The 16013-nt window shown below is 37.4% G+C and overlaps 1 protein-coding gene across 3 annotated transcripts in view; it reads left to right on the top strand.

Annotated features, from left to right (window-relative positions):
- The window catches only part of KIAA0232 (KIAA0232 ortholog), a 64017-nt gene that overhangs the window by 35276 nt on the left and 12728 nt on the right, over positions 1 to 16013 (top strand). For all 3 annotated transcript variants that reach the window (XM_064711739.1, XM_064711740.1, XM_064711741.1), the window contains exons 4-6: positions 9309 to 9375; positions 10721 to 10802; positions 12062 to 15359. In XM_064711739.1, the coding sequence (XP_064567809.1) occupies positions 9309 to 9375; positions 10721 to 10802; positions 12062 to 15359 (3447 nt within the window). The remainder of the gene's footprint in view (positions 1 to 9308; positions 9376 to 10720; positions 10803 to 12061; positions 15360 to 16013) is intronic.

Genomic DNA, 16013 nt, shown 5'->3' with positions numbered 1-16013 from the left:
CTCCAGAAAATGGAGACAGAATGATGGTGAGAAAGACTCTAAGACAAGTACTTTAATGCAGCAATCAATTGCTATTCTTACTGTAGTTCTAAAGTTTATTTTTTCTGAAACACTTGAATAAATAGCAGTTTTAAGACATGCTGAAGAATTGCTCAAATTTTGAAAAACTTGTTAATATTGACCTTGAGTAGAGATTTTATCTTAATTTTATCCTGCTAAAGTATGGAAGAAATTTTTAAAGGTTGTTTTGCGATTAACTGCTCAAGTAGGGATATCCATTCTAATCAAACATTGGGTAAAAAATCCTAATGTTTAGGACTGGGGAATATTTATATAAAAGTACTTTGAATATAAGAAATATTATCCTGAAATTACTGCCTCAAATTTAAGTAAAAACGGCTGATCTGCCAACATTAAATAGCTTGGTGATTAGTTTTATTGTTGTTGTTTGTAGAAACATGATCAGTTTGTTCAGGTGCAAGCGGAGGTTCCTTTTTTTTCAACCTAATTCTGAAAGTACATAATTTTGTATTTGAATAATGAAACTTGACATTACTTGTCTTGTTACTGTAAAAAGACAGAAGGCAATATCTTTGAGACTCAGAAATTTATTAAAAACAAATAAGAGTTTAGAAATTCATGTGTGTTACTTTTTACAAGGTAGATACTGGGAGTAAGGTTGGAATTAGAGCTTACTTATGGAGACTGATACATGTAAGACTTTTCAATAAGTGTATTTCCTAGTAATAATACTGAAATTACTTATGTGTCCATTGGTTACAAATCCAAGCTTAATTAGCTTGTACCTGACTACTTTTCTGCTAAAAATGCCATTGTTCAATAGAGCGAGCAGGTCTCCTCTGTGGTGTTGCAGTAGTCACCAAACACCTGCAGTGTGCCCCGTGAAGCTGCACCCCAAGATGGTGCCAGAGTTTCAGTTCAACCAGTTGCTGTGACTTTCTGCTGAAATGTGGGAGGGCTTTTTAAGAATGAGCAAAGGAGACAATTCCTGTGATCTTACTTTCTGCACAGATGAAACCAGTGCTCCAAGACTCTTCTTCTCCCTGTGTAGGGGCCACTTTACCTAAGCTGGTCCTCAGCACATCCTGAGTCAATCGTAGTGTAAAGTGCTGCTGATGTCCCAAGGCCTGCCATAAGAGGGTTCAGGCAGTGTGGTCCATTCTGAACTAACCACACTCTCAAAATCTGCTAACATGAAACAGTGTACAACGTGTTAAAGCAAGAGCTAGTCTTGGTTGGTGGATTCCGTGATGAATTTTGAAAGAGAACTACTCTAATATATTTGACAAGAACACACAGTGCCTTCCATCCCACTGTTCTAAGAAATTACTGCTTGGATATAACATAGAAACATAATTGGTGAAACTTTGTAACTGTAATTTATTTGAAGTTACTCAGGTGTGGCATGCTAACAGCACAGAGCATTGGCTTTGCTTACTTCGAGTCATGAGGGGGGAATATAACTCTTCTGATACTTGTGTTATCATATGGGGCCACGTAGAGGAACAAGTGTGGCTCTATTGAACATTTCTGTTAAAAATTTAAAATTATAATTTTATTCTCAAATGTGCCTTGCTTTCAGCACAGAGTTGAGATGTGTCTAAAATAAGATTTTTGTTGAAATTTTCTTAGTGTTTGTCATCTTTCTTACTTGAAGTGCAGAACTGTCAAACTTTCATAGCATCATAGAATCCTAGAATGGTTTGGTTTGGAAGGAACCTTAAAGATCATCTCATTCCAACCTCCTGCCATGGGCAGGGACACCTCCCACTAGACCAGTTTGTTTGGAGCCCCATCCAACCTGGCCTTCAACATTTGCAGAGGTGGGGCATGCATGCAGTTATTGCAGTTCTGCACATAAATCTTCTTTGATGAAATAATCTGCTAGTCCAGGCCAAATGAATAAATTGGCTATGATTGCACATCTGAGCATGTTTTTATTGATGGGTCACTTTGGCCAGCTATTGCTGCCTCCGGAGATTATGGTATCTGTGTGACATTTGGCCTAGGTCACTGTTGCATAATCTGCCTTACACTTTGCAGTAGTGATAAAGAACTGAGAAAAATGGACTTCTGGAATTTGTAGCAAGGGAACAGTCTTTCTTTTCTTCTTAAGTAGAATGGCACCTTAAGTAGATGATTTAAAATTAATTTTAATCAGTGATTTATTCCTGCTGTTCCCTGCTTCTTTAATGTAAGCCAATATTAACTAGATAATACACACAGACCACTACACTGGGATATCAGGGAATCAGGTTATAAACATCAGGTGTTTTCTTGAGTGATTTAAATTGCACATTTTTGTATAACTAGAAGTGACATGAATGAGAGTGGTAATGTAAAGATACGGGACATCACAAGAATTAATCAAGTTGTGTAAAATCCATCTTAACAAATCAGAAAAGTGAAGTGCATGTTGAAAATTTGAATTTATTAAAGCAAAAAAATGAAGTTAAGATTCCAAAAGAGCCTTGATGGTTCTTGAAGCATATATGCTGACTAGCTCAGTAGTTAGCATTTCTGTGTGTCTGATTGTTCAGAGTCTTTTACTGGAAAATGCCAAAGCACTTCCTTCACAAAGACAATGAATATTGTCTTTCCTTTGAGTTGTGTCCAGCTGCCCTTATTGAAAGGGATATACTAGCAGTTTCCAGAACATGCAGCGTTATTTAGAAAAGAATTTTAAAAATAACTTTAGATACCATATAGGAAATGAAAGTAATTTGTCTTGCCAAGGTAGCCATCACAGAATAGATTAATTACAATAAATCAATTTCTTCTGCTTTATGACTATGGCACTAAAAAGATATTCAAAATACCACATATCTGATTTCTCTTGTTACTGAAGCCTCTTTGCTGTCAGTAATAGTAGCATTCATTGAAGTTGACAAAACTTATTATTCCAATTTTTGTATGCATTTTCTCAATATAGAAAAGGTACATATTGAAGTGGAGAAATTCCTTGTGGGAGCTTAGTCTACACAAAAGTGGCTTAATAAGCATTATTTCAAATAGTACAGATGACTATCTTGGAGGCTGAAAGTGTGTGTTCAGCGTGATTAAACGTTATTTCACCTTGTATGTGCTTCCAATGAAAATGGGAACAAACTGGGGCAAAGCAGATCTGTCCTCACACAGCTTCTCTGCTAAGCCTGGGACAGAAGCAAAGTTGGCATATGCATTTCTTGGAGGGAGGAGCAGCACAGTCTTTTAGGCACAAAGGAGTGGCCAGGAAAATGCCAGAGGAGTTGGTTACAGAGCTCTCCTGAATAATGCCCTGTGTTCCCTCACAGAGCAGTGTTATTAGATTATCATTTTCCTTAATGCAGAACAATCATTTTCACCAAAAATTTGAGTTGGGGGTTCATTATGAATTCTTACCCTACACACAAGCAAACTTGAACAAATTTGGCAGAGCACCTGCTGGGGAAAATTCAAGTGTCCTTTCTGCAATTCATTTGATGCAGGAAAGAGCCTTTGCATAATTGGTGGGAACACACTTTATGAGTTTCTCCCATTTCATTGATGATACAGATAAGAATGTTTTAGGATGGGCAAGCTGAAGTACTGTGATTAAGTGAAATCTCAGCAGCACTGCTTACAAGGATTGCAAGTCTGTTGTGGCTTTGAAGTCAGTATGTTTGTTTATATGTGATGAATAATAATCAGGAAGAATAGTTTCTAGTGAGGAATTATCCTTTCTTGGGGGGATAACTTCTATTTCAGTGTAGCCTGCTATGGGAGGGATCTCAAAGAATTAAGTTTTAAATAACAGAAGTCAGATTAGCTGCTCTAGTAACCTACATTTAGGGATAGCATGTTCATTTGAAGTTAATTTGAACTGGCAGATGATCTCTTTTATCTAGAATTAGTAAATAACATGTGCTATTTATTATCTCTCTCTCTCTTAGAAGGTGTTGTGTGAAGTGGTGAATCATAGCTCTGAAATCTGAGCCTGATCCTAGTTATGTGCTAGATATGTAATTTACCTTCCCTAATGTTGTTTTAATACCAAAGACACAATTAAGAGAGCTGTAGGGAAGTATTTTTATTTCCTTGTTGAAGATTGATTGCTGTCTTATTTCTTAAAATAGCTTGGATTTTTGTGATATTAACTCAGTTTGCTTGGAAATTGATATTCTGAGGTCACACACTGATTGAAGATTACTTTGGATCAAGTATTCATGAGTCCCAAAAAAAGATGTTAATAAATAGGATCTGTTTTTCTGACTGGTCCAATATCTTTGTTGTAAATCATTGTGTATTCAAGTGAGCAGATAAAGATTTAATTGTGTTCTTACTTCTAAAGGGTCAAAAAAGTTGTACATACTCTTAAATGTATCCTAGTGTCATCCACCTTATTATGATGGGAAAACTTCCATAATGCAAGCTGGAATCTTATTTTATTCCTTTGATCTCCACCTGGGTTGAACACCCCAGAGAAGCTACTGTTTTAATGGATTGATTTATTTATTCATTCATATAGTGCTGATCTTGGGCCAAGATTTTTTTTAGTCTTTTTTTAGTCTGTATTGAGCACCTCTTTTCAGAGTACTTGTAATCAGATGAATTATACTGTGCCAGAATGTTAAAAAATTAAAACCTAGACTTCTAACTTTCTCTCATCATCCTACAAAATGTAGAAATAGATGTGTGGTTGCAGTGAATCACATTTTGTGCCTTACTCAGTTCACGTGGCTTAACAGCTGATTCATATAGGAAAGCTGTTTAATCCTGCACTTGGTGACAGGAGAAATGCCAAGAAACAGTCCTGGATCAATCACAGTGCCATCTTCTCTGGAGAGCCTATGGCCTGTTAAATCAATGATTTGAAAGTATGAATATATTGATTTACTCTCATTTCTAGATTGCTTGAACTTGTATTTTGTGAAAGGAGTGTCAGTGTTCTCTAGGTTATCCTCTTTCAGCAGGAGTTTGGAGTAGATGATCTCCAGAGGTACTTTCCAACCTAAACAAATTCTGTATGTTTGGGAAAAGGAAATGAGGATTTGTTTTGAAAGTGTAAGCTAGAAAGCTCTCAAAAGCCTAATAGCAAATGAGTGGTTATTTTAGTTGTTCAAGTAAAAGGAATTGTAATGCTTTCACTTTTCAAAAAGATGGAAGAGGGGCAAGGACCTTTCCCCATACCTTACAGGACTGAAGTAACAAACCATATTTAGTAAATATTTGCACTGCACAGTTCAAAGCTTCTGGAGGAAGCTTTTAACTTATGTTAGACTAGAGGTAAAAAAACTAAACATGCCAAAAAACCTAAAGCCAAACAGCATCTCCCTAAAACAACACTTCCCTTTGAGTTGTATAATCTGATGGAATTTTTCAGTTACTATGTCTATATTAATGATCTGTCAGATGTGGAAAATCTCTTTCTAACTACTGGCTATCAGAAATTTGTTTTCCTTTGTTTTGTCCTGAAGGCTTGGCTATTGCATATGTGCAGAGCTGCGGGAAAAAGTGTATGTGTGCCTGGCCTTTTTTTGCTGGAAATATGAAACCCATAACCCAATGATATTACTGGGTGATGGGAAGAGGTGAAAGCTCAGTTAAAATGAAAAATTTTGTTGAACAATCCCCTTCTCAGTTCCATAGTATAGCTATGTGAAATAATAGTGGTGCTGTTTGTGATCAAATTCAGGAAAAACTTCTGAAATTTTCTGGATGGTGACTGTCCTGTGCTTGTTTGCTATATTCAGAAGTAACCTGCTAGCAGAGGTGAATATCAGTTAAGAATTCATCAGAAATGATTTGTCAAGCATTTGAGAGGAGCTAATGTTTCACAGCTTCTTACTCCAGACTGTGAACACATAGGAGCCAGTGCCTGCTGTTAATATAGGAAACAGTTTTTAGTGAATTTCAGTTTGGTGCACATAATATAGGATTTCTCCATGGTTCATGATAAACTGAACATTTTAAATATATAACAACTACATTCAGAAGTAACTACACTTACAGATTTAATATCTTCTGGGGGCATTTTCTGCTGCTATACAGATGTGTCAGTGTACATACAAAAGTAATTGGACTGCTTTAGGCTAATGAGTTACCACTTGTCATTTCTGACTGCTCTACTTCCAAAGCAGAGTAGTGTGTTCAAAAGGTCTTTGATTTAATATTTGACATTATATAAATCTATGTGCTTGTGTGTTTAGGGAAAAAAAAATCCAACCTCAAAAAAAGTCAGAAGTACCAAACATATTTACAAATTTGTATGAAAATTTATGTGAGCTTTACTCTTCTGTTTTCCTTTTTTTTTTTATTTTTTTAAATTGGTCCTATTCTTCATTAGGCAGAACTGCATTAATTAGGCTCTGAATAGGGTCATGGTGGTCAGTAAGGAAGACAGTGGTTATTGGAGTCCTGTAACTCCAGCAGTCAGATTGACTGTTCTTGTTCATGCTGGGTGAGTTCAGAAGCTTAATTTATCTGTTAGCACCATCACTCCTATGCCAGTAACATAACACCTATCCTTTATGTAATCCTTCCCTTGCTGCAGCCAGCTGATAAAAAGCCAAAAAGAACAACTTTTAGTGAAACTGGATGTATATTAAAGTAGGAGAAGGAAAGAGAAATATGTTAAAAACAGTAGAAGAGAATAAAAGGGGTTTAGTTGTGCAGGAAATATTGCCATGCAAAATGAAAAATATTAATTAAAAAATCATGCACTGTCCTTTGTAATTTGAATGAGAGAAATAGGTTGGTGGAAATCTGGGCCAGACGATTTTGAGATTTAAGCCTTTCATGATGGAATTAAAAAAGCAATCGTAATTGGGCACTAAAACTTCCATATTTCAAAGTATTTTAAGATGCTCCAGTATTTGTACTGTATGGGGACTGTCTTTAAATTTGAACATAAGCAAAGTAATTCAAGCAGATCCCCTGGCTTTGTTCGCTAGCTGTGTCCTATTGAACCAAGCCAGTGCCTGGAACGTGTTACTTTCAGGCCTTGGGGTTGTTACAGCTACAGCGCATTAAGGTAAACAAGAAAAAAAGTAACTAAATCTCATATTCTGAGAACACCAGTGTCACACATGAAATAACTGCCGTGGCATGTTTTAGGTTACGTCTGCAGCACGTTTTCATGTGCTGCAGCGGGGAGTTGAGCAGGGGTCTCTGGAGCCCTGGCGTTGTGCTCAGCGGGTCCCACCCCCGTTTTTTTCAAGCGAGCGCTGTCTCCTTCAGCGCCGGGCAGGACAGCGGGCGGTGTCAGCTGACTCCAGTATTAGTTTCATGGTCCAGGAGGAAATGAAACGTTTGATTCCAAAAGTTTTCGCTTCTTCGGTGTAATGGTAAGAATATTGTTACTGGTTTGGGGCATTTTTTTAGCATGATGTTATATTAAGTTAAGGAGGTGAATCTGTATTCCTTGGAGTGTTTGCTACAGGTGTCTGTTCGATTAGACAGTTTGGGGAGCTCAGGAAAACCAAGGCCAGCTCCTCCTCTGTTGACCTTTTTTGAGGGAGGAAGGGGGAGTCAAGAGTGGTAAGGACATAAAGTGACAAATTATTACAACTACATAGCTTTGTTCATATTACTGTCCTGCTTGGTTCTTGCTGAATGATTAAATTTGTACTGGTAAATTTACTGATATAGAAGATGCCTTCTGAAGTTTGATATTGCTAAGTCATCCTCAATTAAGTATGCGGTATAAAGGTTTATATTTAGCACTTCAGTGCAGCAATACAATTGGGAATAGAACATTGCTTTCTTTCTCACTTGGCTGCAGATAATTAAAGTTTAGAGTTAGCATATAAATCATTGCTTCAGTGTATGATTTTTCAAGTGTGTTTTTCTGACAGTGAATTCAACAAGCTAGTCTGACTGAATAAATGATATTCTCTTTTTCATAGTACTTACTTGTGCTTTAGCGACATATATTCATATTTCTCAGCAATTTCTGGACAGCAATCAGGAGAGATGAGAAACTCTTATATCTTGGAAAAATGAAATCTTTATACCACCAGGGTGACACAGCAAGTCAAACTCTTTTCTGTGCATTTCTGTAACTTGATATTTGATTGGCGTTGCCTTTGGAGAGAAAACATCCCATAACTATATGCACAATAAGACCATGTTAAATTCAGAAGATGAGATAATTTTCTCAGGGGTTTGTGTAAATTTATCCAAGTATAATGGGAACTGGACTTCCAACAATGGAGTTGATACTGAGGAAACTGTGCACAGGATACAAGAAGCTGCATGGTCTTCCCTCATTACCACTCCCAGCTGTAGGATGACATGCAGGGGACCTCTGGGATCTCCTTCACTAATTCCAGTTTGCTGTGTTTAGCTGTGATTCCAGCTCTGTTTGCTGTTATGGAAAGTGTGAAGTGCAATCTCTGAGCACAATTCCTGAGCATTGAATAATGACAATACAAATACCCACACAGTACCCACCTCACCTAGTTTTTCCTCCAGCAGGAAGGGTCATTTCAGGCTCTAAGTTACTATTTAGTATTTAACTGACTGGAATTCAAATTTTATTCCATTGGAATGACATGGGGTTTTCCTCTGTGGGTAATATATTGGACTATTTTGTGTCTATGTTTGTTATTTAGAGGAATAAAAGAGGAAAAATAGAGACTTATAGGAATATGAAGATGTTTATTTTTCCCTCTTCTGTCCTGTGTTGTTAATAACACAATGTTTAAAAAGAAAAAAATGCCTGGTCCTTTTAAATTGGCAAGTCTATGGGAGGGTTTTGCATACAGATGCTGTGGAAGCATTTCCTCTCCCTTTCTGTCACATATGTGGGTACGCCTTCCTACTGTTCTCATTTCCACCTTCATGCCTGATTTTCTGTATCCTTTTAACAGTCCCATTCCCACAGGTATAAACTGTGCAGCCAGAAGGATCAGGCCTAGCTTTTTGAAATGAATCTTAGTGATCAGTGGGTCACTGAACTTCTGTGCTGAGACTCCTGGCTAAATCTGCAGCAATACCATGCAGTAAATGTGACATGCTGTGTTTGCACAGCTTTGGATATCCAATGGTGCAACAATGTGACCTGTAGTTTGAAACCTCTGTGTGAATGTATCTTCATGTTCCATGGAATCATTTTGACCTCTAACTAATGTATTTATAGGATTGGATTTATTCTAGGAATAATGTTTGTTGATTTTTTCATATGTAGTTACTGTGCAAAAAGAACAGTATGTCTGCTGACATGTTTACTGTATTGGTATATTTCTATGACATTAAAATTCTTTTTAGTAAGTTATGTTTTCTGTTTTTCTTTTCTTTTTTCCCCACGTGGTTTTGTTGTCATGCAGAGCTCTGGGATTGAAACGTTAGTGGAGGAGCTTTGCTCCAAACTGAAAGACCTTCAGAGTAAGCAAGGTGAGGAAAAAATGTTTAAACTTCTGAGGCCATGTATTGTATTTATCAGCTCTGCAACATTCTGAGACAGGGGTGGGTGTGGGGGAGTAGGCTGCTTTTCAGTAGCTTTTAGTACAGGCCATGCAATTTTAAAATACATTTGAATAATTTCATTCAAATAATTTAGGCAGTTTTGTATTGCTATGCTTTATTTACTAAGAAATAGCCAGTCACAAATGGAGCTTTCTTCATTAAAAGCTATAACTATTCATATCCAGCTGTGCCTGCATTTTTAGTAAATATTCCAAATTCAGCATCTCCCCTTTCTACCAAAAGTAATGAAAATAAGGTAGGCTTGATTCTATTCCTTTTGTGTATTGGTGCTTGCAAAGAGCAGGTTTGCCTCAAAATAATTATGTGGAAACGATTTGTGTGAAAAACATCCAAATAACCACCACTACTTAAAATTTCTGGGCTATAGGGGAATGATAATGGGCACTTTATGATGTCAAGCTCAGGGGAGAGGGAACATAATGTAAAGTTGTATTGTCTCTAGTGAAAGGTCATCACACCTAAATGTTTACTCAGGCACACAGCAGCAGCCTTGGACAGTTAGAGTAAAATTAATATGCTTATTATGTAGTATAAGTAGCTGTAAATAAGAGAAACATTTACCTGCTTAAAGCATGGTTTTAGCTGTTTCTATTCCATGTTTTTGTTTTTAAACTGTATTCCTTAGCTCTTAGTATTTCATAATGCTGTGAATTTCTTCTTGAACCAATGTGATATTGAGCATTTATTTTGGAAAATATAAAATAAAAAAATAGTATGTCTCATTTTTTTTATTTTAAACATTGGAATATAAAGAATTAGAAAATATTCAGTCACCTCTCACACAGGAAATATGCCTTTACATCCACTCAAAGCTCAAAAATTACTGCTAGGATATTTCCTTTTAGTGAAATGCATGAGAAGTGTGTGGCCATTAGTAAAAACATTTAGTTAAACAGTTGATTTTTAAGAAATATTTTTTGTGTCTGTAGCAATGCAAGAATGAGATAAGGATTTGGACATGGAACAATTAAACATTCAGCAGGAATCTTCCCAGTGGGGGCATTGCTAGCCATGAGGTTGCATGGAACTGCTGGCTGGTCATGTTTGGTCAGATTTGCAGGACTGGACAAGTGTGAAAAACTTGAATCTTGGGTGGTAATTCATAATTTCTTAATGTTATTTACAGTGTTGTATGGAAATTTTACTGCTATTATGGTTATACATCCTGGTGCTTTTTGTTAAATACTGTTATAAAGTACACAGTCTTTTTTGGATTTTTCTGTTAAGCATTTGGAATTTTCTTCCAAAACAGAGGAGAAGATTCACAAAAAGTTAGAAGGCTCTTTGACTCCTGAGACTGATTTATCTCCCACAGCAAAGGATCAAGTAGAAATGTATGCATTTTTTTATTATTATTATCTTAGATGCTTTTCTCTTTTTATTCACATATTTTAACACAGTGAAGTTAATTCAGTGGGGAATCTGGAGTTTTGTGGATATTAAGAAATACATTTCTTGTCAAGCCATCTTCTTTTGTTAATCTTGTATATTTAAATATAAGCATTTGGTATCATGGGCTAGTTTAATTTCTGTCAAAGCCCAGACTGCTTTCATTTGACTATATACAGAATTCAAACCATACTTTATTTTAGTTTCCTGAAGACTAAATCAACCAGACAAAAACCTTTAAAACAACATTAATTTACATGTAGATTTACAAGGAGGGAATAATTTGTTTCCTGGACTCAGATCTCGCTGTCTTCTATTGCAGAAATGGCAAACAAACTCTTACAACCTTTAAACTCTTGATAACCAAAGTGATCTCCTAGTTAGCAAGTACCTGAGTCCAGTGTTACTGAACTACGGAAGAGTTTTGTCATTGACCTCTCTTGGAGATACAACTGCTTCTGTGTCTCTTAATAGTAGCAACAGCCTGGTAGAAATGTTACTAAATGGATGATCTGTCTACAGGGAACTGATTGTGCTAATGTGCATTTCATTCAACTTACTTCTAACAATTTTAAATAAGTTTTCCTTGAAGTATATGTGATTCAGTAAAAAGCTCTCTACTACCAAACACATAGTACTATAAATGTTGCAGAAAACCATAGTTTAATCTTGTACCTCTTGCATAAAGCTATTAAGTGTCTTAAACGACTCAAAACCTACTCTTTCTTAATAGCTTTTTCTTAATAACTGGATGATCAAACTATGTAGAACGTAACAGATAGTGTCTCATTTCATAAACGAAAATTTTAAAAACTGAAATTCAGGACTGATATAACTGAAATTCAGGACTTTTTCATCTAAATCAAACATTTAAGAGGACTGTAGTGAATTACCACATTATCTAATAAACCTGGAGCCACTGTTGTAAGCATCTAAGATTTCTCTCTACAGTGATGTTTGGTGGTCTCTGAAAAGGGAATTGTTTTACTTGTATGCAGTATATTTCTAAACATATATTAATATAAGCACTTTTAAAGCTCATTTTAATTTTCCTTTTGATATCATTCAAATAGTGTAGTGAGTGGCATGTGCATATGTAATGCAAACTAGATTTTTAGCAATTAGACTGGTAGTGTTTTTCTGTGGTTTTTTAATACTTATCTGAAGCTCTGCAATCCAAATGTCCCTTTTGTTTTGCTTTCAGGTACTATGAAGCATTTCCTCCTCTTTCTGAAAAGCCAGTTTGCCTGCAGGAAATTATGACTGTATGGAATAAATCCAAAGTATGCTCTTACTCTAGCTCCTCATCTTCATCCACTGTTCCACCAACTAGCACGGATACATCTTCTCCAAAGGACTGCAATAGTGAAAGTGAAGTAACTAAAGACCGAAGTAATAAAGTATCTGCCACTGTACAGGAAAGAACCCAGCAGAAGAAGAGTAAAAACGAGAAAGAAAACAAGTTCAGTAACAACACCGTTGAGGAGAAGCCTGTTTTGTACAAAAAGCAAGTCCGACATAAATCTGAAGGGAAGATGCGTCCCCGCTCCTGGTCATCAGGATCCAGTGAGGCTGGCTCAAGTTCTAGCGGTAATCAAGGTGAATACAAGGCATCCATGAAATGTATTAAAGTAAGACACAAAACAAGAGAGGTTCGGAGTAAAAAAGGGCGGAATGGGCAGAGCAGGCTGTCAGTGAAATCTGGTGAAAAGGTTGATAGAAAAGTTCACAGCGGAAGCAGCAGCAGCAGCAGCAGCGGGTCCATCAAACAACTGTGCAAAAGAGGTAAAAGGCCATTAAAAGAAATTGGAAGAAAAGAAGCTGGCGGTAGTGATGGAAAAGATTTGTATTTAGACAGTAGAAACGAAAAGGAATATAAAGAAGAGCCCTTGTGGTATACTGAGCCGATTACGGAGTACTTTGTTCCTCTTAGCAGAAAAAGCAAGCTGGAGACTACGTACCGCAACAGAGAAGATATATGTGGAGTAACATCAGAGGCTGTAGAAGAGTTGTCTGAATCAGTGCATGGTCTTTGTATTAGCAACAATAATACTCATAAAACATACCTCGCAGCAGGTACTTTCATCGATGGTCACTTTGTAGAAATGCCTGCAGTTCTAAATGAGGATATTGACCTCACTGGGACCTCAATATGTTCTCAACCAGAGGACGACAAGTATTTAGATGATGTTCATCTGTCAGAACTAACGCACTTCTATGAAGTGGATATTGATCAATCCATGTTGGATCCTGGTGCCTCAGATACGATGCAAGGGGAGAGTCGGATTTTAAATATGATTCGACAGAAGAGTAAAGAAAAAACTGATTTTGAGGCAGAATGTTGCATAGTGTTAGATGGAATGGAGTTGCAAGGGGAAAGTGCAATATGGACTGATTCGACCAGCTCTGTTGGTGCTGAAGGGTGGTTCTTGCAAGATCTTAGTAATTTAGCTCAATTTTGGGAGTGCTGTTCATCTTCTAGTTCTGGTGATGCAGATGGGGAAAGTTTTGGAGGAGATTCTCCGATCAGATTCTCCCCCATCCTAGACAGCACAATGCTTAATTCACACGTGCTTGCTGGCAATCAAGAGCTCTTTTCAGATATTAATGAAGGGTCTGGTATAAACTCTTGTTTTTCAGTGTTTGAAGTGCAATGCAGTAACTCTGTTTTACCATTTTCTTTTGAAACACTCAACTTGGGAAATGAAAATGCAGATTCTAGTAGCACTGCTAATATTCTTGGGAAAACACAGTCTAGATTGCTAATATGGACCAAAAATAGTGCCTTTGATGAAAATGAACACTGTTCTAATCTTTCAACAAGAACCTGTAGTCCATGGTCACACTCGGAAGAAACACGTTCAGACAATGAGACTATAAATATTCCATATGAAGAATCCACGCAATTTAATGCAGAAGATATTAATTATGTAGTTCCTAGAGTGTCTTCGAATTATGTAGATGAAGAAATTCTAGATTTTCTGCCAGAAGAAACCTGCCAGCAACAAGCTAGAAGTTTAGGAGAAATGCCCACTTTGATTTTCAAAAAGAAATCTAAGCTAGAATCTGTCTGTGGTATTCAGCTAGAACAAAAAGCAGAAAGTAAAGACTATGAAACTACACAAGGGTGTAGGGAAAGCAGTCCACATGGAGATGGCTACAGCTCAGGGGTTATTAAAGATATTTGGACAAATATGACAGACAGAAATTCTGCAGCGATGGTAGAAATAGAAGGAATAGAAGATGAATTGTTTTCAACTGATGTAAATAACTATTGCTGCTGTTTGGATACAGAAGCAAAAGTTGAAACCCTCCAGGAACCCAATAAAGCAGTGCAAAGATCAGAGTATCACCTTTGGGAAGGTCAAAAGGAGAATGTAGAGAAGAGAGCCTTTGTGTCAAATGATTTATCAAAAGTAGATGGTGGTGACTATACCACACCATCAAAACCCTGGGATGTTAACCAGGATAAAGAAAACTCATTTATACTTGGTGGTGTGTATGGGGAGCTCAAAACATTTAACAGTGATGGAGAATGGGCAGTGGTGCCACCTGGTCACTCAAAGGGGAGCTTACTGCAGTGTGCAGCTTCTGATGTGGTGACAATAGCTGGCACAGATGTTTTTATGACTCCAGGTAATAGCTTTGCCCCTGGGCACAGGCAATTATGGAGGCCGTTTGTGTCATTTGAACAGAACGAGCAATCCAAGAGTGGAGATAATGGATTAAATAAGGGTTTTTCTTTTATCTTCCATGAAGACTTACTGGGAGCTTGTGGGAACTTTCAAGTCGAAGAACCGGGGCTTGAATACTCATTCTCTTCCTTTGACCTGAACAATCCATTTTCACAAGTTCTTCATGTAGAGTGTTCGTTTGAGCCAGAAGGAATTGCATCCTTCAGCCCTAGTTTTAAACCTAAGTCGATTCTGTGCTCTGATTCAGACAGTGAGGTTTTACACCCCAGGATATGTGGTGTGGATCGAACGCAGTACAGGGCTATACGGATTTCTCCCAGGACTCACTTTCGCCCAATTTCTGCATCTGAACTTTCTCCAGGTGGTGGAAGCGAGTCAGAATTTGAGTCGGAAAAAGATGAGGGGGGTATTGCTGTCCCTCCCCAGGTAGATGTATTTGAGGATCCGCAAGCAGATCTCAAACCTCTGGAAGAAGATGCAGAAAAAGAAGGGCATTATTACGGAAAATCAGAGCTTGAATCTGGAAAATTCCTTCCCAGATTAAAAAAGTCTGGAATGGAGAAGAGTGCACAGACATCATTGGATTCCCAAGAAGAGTCGGCCGGCATGTTGCCAGTAGGAAACCAAGATCCCTGTTTAGAATGCAGTATGAAAGAATCTCTAGAAGGGAGAGTGGTGGAGAGCTCCAAAGTAAACTGCAGAATAGTGGAGCCACGTGAGGAGACTGGCAGGTTTTGCAGTTGTAAAGCAGGGTGTCATTTCCCCACGTATGAGGATAATCCTGTTTCTTCAGGAGAGCATGAAGAGGTATGTGGATATATAAAATTACAGAATTTGCAGCTGGCAGCTGATAACCAGCAGTTTGTCATGTGACAGTTCAGTTTAAATGTTTGTGATTGTATAGATCTTTAGAAAATACAGTTTTGTAGAGAAACTGGAGGTTCCATCTGAACATAAGAATAAACTTGCTAATTGTAAGGGTGACCGAGTGCTGGCACTGGTTGCCCAGGAAGGCTGTAGAGTCTCCATCCTTGGAGATTTCAAAAGACATCTGGACCAGGTCCTGGGCAGCCTGCTCTACTGGGCCCAGCTTGAGCAGGGGGAGTTGGATGTGATGACCTCCAGAGTTCCTTTTGAACCTCAGTCGTTCTGTGATTCTGTGAAAAATTAGCCATCTTCAGGTATTTTGGTGTCATCTTGCATACCTTTAAAAATATATGCATGTGTACACTCATGTGACTTTAAAAATCTGTTTACCTTAGGTTTTTAGGTTATCTGATTTACATATAAAATGTTAAAATGTGCATAAATTTTGAGTAATGAAATATTACTGATTTTGACTCAAACATATTTTAAAATTCTGAAGAAAAAGTTCTGAAGTCAGTCTTTTCAATATAGAAGTATACTCCAAGTAGAAGAATTTGGAGTTGAACTACTGGATGTAAACTTCAGCAAAGAAAG

The sequence above is a fragment of the Zonotrichia leucophrys genome, chromosome 4, assembly GCF_028769735.1.
Source record: "Zonotrichia leucophrys gambelii isolate GWCS_2022_RI chromosome 4, RI_Zleu_2.0, whole genome shotgun sequence".
Lineage (NCBI taxonomy): Eukaryota > Metazoa > Chordata > Aves > Passeriformes > Passerellidae > Zonotrichia > Zonotrichia leucophrys.
The sequence above is the reverse complement of the archived record's forward strand: the minus strand, read 5'-3'. Positions and strand labels throughout refer to the sequence as shown.